Source organism: Varanus komodoensis, unplaced genomic scaffold (assembly GCF_004798865.1).
Source record: "Varanus komodoensis strain SLA01 unplaced genomic scaffold, ASM479886v1 scaffold13_1, whole genome shotgun sequence".
In the NCBI taxonomy this organism is placed as follows: Eukaryota; Metazoa; Chordata; class Lepidosauria; order Squamata; family Varanidae; genus Varanus; species Varanus komodoensis.
The window spans coordinates 12715921-12724793 of NW_025335408.1; the positions used below are offsets into that span (position 1 = coordinate 12715921).

Consider the following 8873-nt stretch of genomic DNA (forward strand, 5'->3'; position numbering starts at 1 on the left):
CTTTGTTCCACTTTTGAAATGAGCATTTCAACTCTGTTCGAGTCTCGATGGATGACATGCTATTTTCCTATATTGCCATTGGTCCCTCCTGGTAGCATAACAGCATCAGTGGAAGCACAGTGGTCCCACCGGATGCCACTCCGTGTCTAAAAATAAGCACCACTGGGTTCAATGTGGCTTGCTGCTGTGTTGATAAGACACACTCCCGTGTGCTGTCTTGCCGGTAACATGCATAAGATTGTGCTCTTGCTTGACCTCTGGTCTGCATTTTTCAATCTCAATAACATATTTGCAAGGCATATTTTCAAGGTTATTTCTGCAGATGTGCAATATTTTCTGGTTCTTTAACTGAAGTAGAAAGAGTCAAATATTATCTAAAGTTTTCATATCTTGAATGCCATATCTTGCAACCAACTGCCTTGGAATATGCATAGAACTTCAAAATTAATGTGCTACTGACTGACTCTTTTGTTCATTAAAGACCTAGTGAAATTGAAATATCTGTATTTGCAATAGCATTTCATATCATGGCAGTTGTACTGAAAATTCAAATGTTGTTATCTATTACCCAGCAGGTCCACATTACATTCTGGTTACAGATTACATCTATCTGGAGTTTTACTTTTACGATGAAGCCAGCTCAGCTGCCTATTTTCCAAAGGAAGCCCTTTATAGCAGCTTGGAATGCTCCGACAGATCATTGCTCAATCAGATATCATGTAAACATTAACCTGAAAATGTTCCATGTGATTGGAAGCCCGTTTGCCAAAGCAAGAGGACAGAATGTGACTATATTTTATGTCAATAGGCTAGGATATTACCCATGGTACACTTCACAGGAAATCCCAGTCAATGGGGGCCTACCTCAGAATTTCAGCTTGCAAACACATCTGGAAAAAGCTGGCCAGGACATTAACTACTACATTCCTGATAAAGATTTCACTGGATTGGCAGTCATCGACTGGGAACACTGGAGGCCACAATGGGACCGCAACTGGAATAGGAAGAATATTTACAGGAGACAGTCAAGGAGGCTGATTTCCAAAATGCAAGAGAATGTTACAGCAAATGTCATTGAACATTTAGCGAAGCTATCCTTTGAACAATGTGCTAAGGCTTTCATGAAGGAGACGATTGAGCTGGGAATTAAAAGCAGACCCAAGGGCCTGTGGGGATACTACTTATATCCAGACTGCCACAATTATAATTTCCATGACCAGAACTACACTGGCTCTTGTCCAGAAAGTGAAGTCTTGAGGAACAATGAACTGTCGTGGCTGTGGAACAGCAGTAAAGCTCTTTATCCTTCCATTGGCATTAAGAAATCCCATGGTAACAGTGAAAATGTACTGCGCTTTTCACAATTCAGGGTGAATGAATCTATGAGGGTGTCTTTCATGACTTCACATCATTATGCCCTCCCAGTATTTGTGTACACCCGACTAGATTATAGAGATGAGCCTTTGCTATTTCTGTCTACGGTAAGCTGTGTCAGGGAATTGTAGCACCTACTTTAGAGCAGGTGTGGTATAATAGTGAGCAAATGAGCTCTCACTGGGGAGAACTCAGTGGATGAACTTAAGCAAACAGCTCTCTTTCAGCCTCAGCCATCCAGCCATGACATGGATAAAATGATACAGACTTATTTGATACCTACTGTTATAAGATTACTCAAATATTTCCTGTGAAAGCTCTTGATATCTTATGCAACTGGATTTTTTAAACCTGTTTTAAATTGTTTTTAAATGTTGTATGTTAAATATGCTATATTCTTATGCTGAATTTTTACTGGTAATTTCTGTGAATGACACAGAGAGCTTTGGTTATTGGGCAGTATAGAAATGATGATGGTGATGATGATGATGATGATGATGATAGTAAGTATTATGCTACATGCTCAAATCCTGTTTCTGTTGGTTTCACTTGAAAATTACTCAGTCATCAACAGAGCATTTATTTGAGGAACACGTTGAAGTCTGATATGAAGATGATTATAACTGGCAAATTATCTGCTCCACACAGCACAAGATCAACTATGCAATTTAACCATGGAGTTCTACCTGGATGACTTTGAAAGAGGCTTAGACACATTCATGGAAGATACAGCTTCTAATGTCTGCTTATCATGGAGGCTGTACATGAACTTCAACATCAGAGGCAGTGTGCCTAAGAATCCCATTTGCTGGGAAGCATGAGTGGGAGTGTGCAACTGTGTTCAGAGTGGGATTTCTTTAGGTTTCTGGATGGCCATTGTGGGAAACAGCATGCTGGACTAGATATGCCTTTACTTGATCCAGCAGGACCACTCTTACACTTTCAAAGATAGACCACCCCATCAAATTCCCTCTACCTTCTGCCATTTTCTCTCGCCCAACTGACCAATTTCCATCCCAATTGTCATTTGGTGCACCTTCCAACTCCACCTCCCATTTCACCCAAACTTTCCATAGCCCAAGTAATCTCTTACGCTGCCCAACATCCTACTGTAAACTGAAATGCAAACTGGGTTTCATTATAACTGTGTATAGGTAGTGTGAATAACCTATGACCCATGGACCTAATTTCATGTGAAGTGGCAGCAAGGAGACAAAGAGCCATGTAATGTTGCAAATATTCCCCACTTGGTTCTGGCTCTGCCTACCATTGCTGTGTCCCCAGTGGTCTTTTCATGAGGGTCTACTGGCACATCCATACATAGCATTAGTGCATTAGGAAAATAAAATAGGTATGTGGATATTAATATGTGTAACTCTATAACACATCTTAATTTTGCACGCTCCTCTATAATGTTCAAAGAACTAGATTTTACAAGTGAGCATTGTTTTGTTTGGTTGGTTTTGGTTCTTTAAATGGAGGCTTTCACTACATTGGATAAAGGAAGGCAAATGCATATTATAGGCTTCATTTGTTATATTTGAGGTCAGAAGGGAGGACACATTTTGGGTGTTACATTTTGCTCCAGGAGCTGCTTCCTGCTTACAATACAAGAAGTGGCATCCTGCTAAATTATGGAAAATGTGATTTCAGGGAATATAGAAATCAGAGTATGAAAACAGAAAAAGAATAAAATAAGTATGAAGCACTGGCATGTCAAATACACACTCAAAATAATCTAGTGAGTGACTCACTTATCCCAGTTTTAAAAATCCAGTGATGAAGAAGCCTCCGGGAACAAAACGTTTAAATCTTCAGTATTTCATTTTTTGATGCGTGCTTTCCTCTGGATTTCTAAAAGATGGAAAATGCCTAAAGCTGGTCTCTTATTTCAAACAGCAAAACCATCCCAGGTTCAGGGGGTTTTTTGCTGGTGATCCAGAGCTTTTGGATGGATCACATCAAATGGACACACCACAATCAAAATAACAAAACACTCTTGCTAAGGACATGGAATTGGCACATTTACCTCAAAAAATCACATTACATAAAATATGAATGCAGTAAAATTCTATATAGGACTTTAAAGATCCGTTGGTTTACTGTTAACCTAGTTCTTCCAGATTCAGTCCCTTATAAAGTATACAGTGTGTCCTAGGAGTTTTTAAATCTCTCTTTACCCATCCTTGGCAAGATACATCATGAAAGCATAGACTGATCATGTTTTCTTCTGTTTCCAATGCAGCAAGATCTTGTTAGCACTATTGGAGAAAGTGCTGCTCTGGGAGCCGCAGGAATTGTTATTTGGGGAGACATGAATTTAACTTCATCTGAGGTAAACAATGCCTCAATTCTAATTGAAGATATTGTTTGATACAGTAGACATGATTCCCACTCTGTACTATGCAGTTTTAGTCTACTCATATTTTGAGTTCCTCAGACAACCTGTTCTCAGCTGGCCAATCACAATGATACATAAATTTCCTCAGGGCTAGTCCTAGGGCATCTATACAGCCGTCAAAACAGCACGAACAGTCAGTGGATGCTTCTAAAAGCTTTGATCTGTACTTTGAATAAATGTGTTTGTTTCAGGACTGATAGAGCCTTCTGTCCACCTGAATTGATTGATGTAATCAGATGAGCTGTCCGGTCTGTCCTTTCTTGAAGCCAAGGCTGGGCTGCTTGCATAGTATGAAAATTAAGGACTATATCAACACCAACAATCTAATCCATTCAATAGTCACTCCTTTTCCCTGAGATTCTACTTTTGAGAGTATTAAAGATTTATAACAGGATTCTCAGCACCCCTCCCAAGATTCTCCAAGATAAAGCCCAAGATTCTTTGGGGAAGTCTCAACTTATAAACTTATATAAACTTGTATAAGCCTGATCTAAATTTGTTATGCAGATGTGACCACAGTTTCCACATACTTTGGAGGCATTTAACAATTTTTCTCCAGTAGGGAATTTGTTGGAAGATTTCTTTGTAAAAGAAGGCTCTTACTCCTCTAAATTATGGGACACTTACTCCCCATAATTTATCATTGTTTGGATTGCTGTAGGTATAAGAAGGAGTGAAGGTCAAGTCCCATCTACCTGGTTTTCCTTGACAAGCCCCCAAAATAGAAGAGTTTGAGCTGTATCTTTGTTTTTGACCTCTTGGAGGTCCCAGCCCTCTGTCAGGGACAACAAGCCTTCTTCTTGCCAAGGAGCAATCCTAAGGAGGTTTAGACCCAAAACAGCCCTACCATTCCCAGCATGCTGGCTGGGAAATGCTGGCAGTTATAGGTCTTCTTCTGTTTGTATAGGATCGTGCACTTATTAACTTAACCACCACTTTCTTTTGCAAACTTCTGGCCAAGATACACTTCACAGCCATTTGCTCTAATGCACCCTCTAGGATTGTTTGTACTTCTTTTTCAAATCATTCCTGCCTTTATCTAACTTATTTGCCTTTCTCCATACAATAAGGAGTCCCTGCACAACTTCTGGCCTTTCTCCCCACTTCAGCTATGGCTCATTTCGACTCCCATTGTGCCCATCTGCTCCTGTATTGCCTGATTGCTTTAACATACTTACCTAGGAATGGGATCAGCTCTAATTTCTTGAGTTATCACCTGCTCATGGGACCAGTCACTTCTGCTCAACCAATGAACACTCCTTGCTCTGCCCAACAACTAGTCCTTTAAAGCAGCATTAGGAAACTTGGAGCCTTCCCAATGCTTAGATTACAGCTCCCATACACTGAAACTAGCATGGCCAATGCCAGGAATTATGGCAGTTGTAGTTCTAAACATTGGGAAGACAGCAGTTTGCCTACCCCTGTTGTTGAGAGGCCAGCTTCGGAAAAGATTATGCCTTCCTACTTTCTTAGAAGTCCTGAAGATGCAAAGACCCCATAGACTCATGTAGTGCAAGCCATTGCCTTTGCCTTCACACCTATAGCATGTATCTCCTTCATATCAGGTCCTTTCTAGAAATCTGTTCCACCTCACTTGAAAATTGAGAACCAAAAATCTGATCTAGCAACTACATGGATAGAGGCATTGCAGCATAAAGCTGTTCCACATTGTTGCAAAATCTGTTGCACAAAGCATCATACCACTCCTTATTACTTCATTAGGCTAGAATTGATTGCCTTCCACATGTTTTGACCAACAAGTTCATTCGGCCCTTAGCACAGACAAATATAAGGAAGAACAAAAGTTCTAGGCCAAAACACATGGAGAGCCACAAGCTGCCCAACCCTGGACTAGAGGTTGGTTGTGTGAGTTGTGTTAGGTGCTCTGTTAGAAGTTGTACAACCATGAACACAAGAATGATCTCTCTCATTTTTCTGCTAATGTAATTTTGCATAGAATCTTTAGTCTGCACAATAATTACAGTCAGGCTTCAGGCTTCTGTATCTTTCAAGCCTGCCTAGAAGAGAGAATTTCAGTAGATACAGCTTTCTCAATCTTGCCTGATAAAGCTCCATCTGTCAACTCCAAGGTTGCTGTTCAGCTGAAGGATCCAGAAGGCCAATTCTTCTTTAAATAGCATAAGTTTATTGCTCACAGGAGAAACTTCAAGAATATCCTGCCATGTAAACCTCCCTCCCACCCCTTTGACAAACATTCAATTTTTTTCTGCAGAGCATCTGGACTTCTTAGATGCAAGACTATATGGGGCACTATTTTAATATGATTTTTCAGTGGTAAGGAGATGGTACTGAGCATGCCTTCACATGATCTGAAATGTTGCATTTTTCTTCATGCTTTTTTCCAGGTCAACTGTACAAAGGTGAAACAATTCATGGCTTCTGAGCTCGGTTTCTACATCACCAATGTAACCAAAGCAGCGGAGGTCTGCAGCTGGCATCTTTGCCAGAACAATGGGCGCTGCATACGAAGAAACTGGAAATCTTTGGACTACCTTCATTTAAATCCTCATAACTTTCAAATAGAAGCCTCAGAAGACCAGAAATTTTCTGTGAGAGGGAAAGCTTCATCAACTGACATTCAAGAAATGGAAGAAAAATTCACTTGCCATTGTTATCAAGGCTTTGGAGGAGTTGACTGCAGGGAAGTGAGGCCTACAGCAAGGCAACCAGGGCACGCTGCCGACTTAGCTTTATCCAGAGTAGTAGTTACAATAAACTTGGCTTCCTTGATCTTTTTAATTACTCCGACTTCAGTTTTGACAATCAAACCATGCTGTGTTTCTCTTCAGGATTTGTTACATCTGAAGACTGAAGGACCTTAGAAACCAATTATCTTGTACTTTCTTCTGCCTGAGTAAACACAACTAGCCATTAAAAATACCAAGTGAGATACAATACGATACATAGATCAAGCCTGGCTCACAAAAGGGATCACCTATTGTGGCTTATTGGGATATTTTCAGGGAATGCTGCCGGTAGGGGTTTCTGTGTGGTGGTTTCCTCTTGCTTTGTTGCTAATGCAAAAGCATGAGGACTCATGCTTAGACCATGCACCCAGGCTGGTAGGGTCTGCACATTGTTTCTACCTTCATCCCTTATTTGGTGCAGCCAAAGGGGACCAGCAAATCTGGTGCAAATGAGGTCTAGGCATTAAGCATCACTGGTCCTTTCCCCAGTTTTTCTGCATATGCCGGGGCAGTCATGTGCAAACTTAACTGATGTCTGAAGTCCTAGGATGCTTCTTTATGCAGCCAGGACTAACCAACAACCTGTTTCAGGGCAAACAGCAGACAGACAGATGTGCAGGATTTAGGCGCAGTCTATTTCAGTGGAGCAGTGGCTCCAAAGCTCACAGGGATACAGAAATGGTATCCAGCAAGCTGCTGCAACTACAGATCAGCTGTCTAGCTGCCAGTTTGGGGGGCTTTCTGAGTGATCAGGTATCTAATTGGCTTCATTCAGAAACTTCTTACTATTCCAACTTGATATACAGAGAAGTTGACTTTAGGCTTGAGTCCTGAAACAAATTAATTTACCACACTATACTATACATACACACTTATCTAGTCAACGTAGGCCCCACTGATACATACTTCCACAGAAGTGGGCATACGATTTCACTCCTATGAGAAGTCCACAGAAGGAATATTTCACTTCCCTTCTTTCTTAGTATAGCTACCTCTGCAAAACTCCCCTGGAAGCTTGGAGAGTCTCTTGAACAATGTGGCATAGGAGGTGGGAGGCTTCAGCGGAAGGGGAGGGACCATCCCTGAATCAGGCTTGGATTCTTCAGTAATTTAAGGGTCGCAGCAGTCCCTTGTTTTCAAGTGAGTACTCCTATGTTGGTGCGAATAAAATCTGCACGCAAATTTGTATGTATTTTTGTGCATTTTTCTCCAAATGTCTGCATTTTGTACATGTTTTTCAGATTATGCACATTTTTGCAGGCCATGTCCCCTAAGATGAAGCATTTTTGTGTGTACTTCTCTGTAATGTACAGTTGCTTGGGTGCCAGTTACTGTCCTGTACACATTGTGGCATACATGCTTTGTATAAAGTTTGATTGCAAACTTCAGGAAAGTGCTTTTAAACTGTGTTCTGCTTCAAGCACAGGGTTGGGTAACATGAATGTGATAAGTCTGTATAAAAATGTAAACTAAACCAGTGACTCCCTTATCATTAGCATCTTGCCTCTTGTGTAGTTTTGTGCCCCTATATATTCATGTTAAGTGTCTGAAAAAGGCCAGTGTTACATCTACATGCTAGATGATGTTATATTTACCACCATTATACTGCTATAGGATAATATATCACTGTTAGAAGATTTGGATACTGCAACCATGTCTATTTAGGGAAACCATCACATTTTTCATACAATAAGCAACATTTGCTCTCTTTCTTTTTGTAACTTGAAAGGCTCTTATTAAGTAGAAAATAAATTTTGACTTGACAAAGAAAAAAATGATCAACCTTTTTGTGACCTAGCAAAATTGCTAGGAATATTTTGGGCTCAGGGCTTTTAAGATATGCAAATTTTATAAATTAGAGATGCAAACTACAGTTAGTCTGATTTATAGATCAATTAACTAAAACTTAATTAAGAGAAAAATTAGTATAACTTTATGGTTGTATTATTGCTTGAATATTTGACAGAAAGGTGATGGATTAATTAAGTAAATAAAATGAAAAACAAATAATGGAGCTTCAGTGCATGAATGGGAGCAAATTTTAACCAGTGATAGAGCATTAAATCCTACTGAACATGTATCAACCAGTGGTGCTCTTTGAATTACTAGAAATTGGGGATGCTTATTACCAATAAATCAAAAACAATACGAAGAGTTATCAACAGAGGGAAGATGTGAGATGACCAGCTTGTACCTCTATGCGCATCTGGTAATATAAGTGAGAAATCCTAGCTATCTACAGGCTGAAGGATGGAAGCCACCAATTTTGGAGGCTCCCAAATATCCAGTGTTCTACCAGGTGGGAAGAATGATGGAACTGATTTTCACCTCTCCATCCTCCTCCATCCTATAGCATTTTCCATTCGATGGGCCACTGAACTTGTCTTGTG

General features: G+C 40.2%; 1 protein-coding gene across 1 annotated transcript; it reads left to right on the top strand.

Moving 5' to 3' along the window:
• The first annotated feature begins 629 nt into the window (after positions 1-629).
• Positions 630-6618, top strand: LOC123019842 (hyaluronidase-4-like). Its single transcript, XM_044422933.1, has 3 exons — positions 630-1481; positions 3620-3709; positions 6142-6618. Exons 1-3 carry the CDS (start codon positions 630-632, stop codon positions 6616-6618), a joined length of 1419 nt encoding a protein of 472 aa, XP_044278868.1.
• The last annotated feature ends 2255 nt before the right edge of the window (positions 6619-8873 follow it).

Bases quoted from the DNA above. Each gene is read 5' to 3' on its own strand.
- LOC123019842 (XM_044422933.1), top strand. From the start codon at position 630: ATGAAGCCAGCTCAGCTGCCTATTTTCCAAAGGAAGCCCTTTATAGCA. The intron at 1,482-3,619 runs GTAAGCTGTGTC...TTTCCAATGCAG, and splicing joins CTTTGCTATTTCTGTCTACG to CAAGATCTTGTTAGCACTAT. The intron at 3,710-6,141 runs GTAAACAATGCC...GCTTTTTTCCAG, and splicing joins TGAATTTAACTTCATCTGAG to GTCAACTGTACAAAGGTGAA.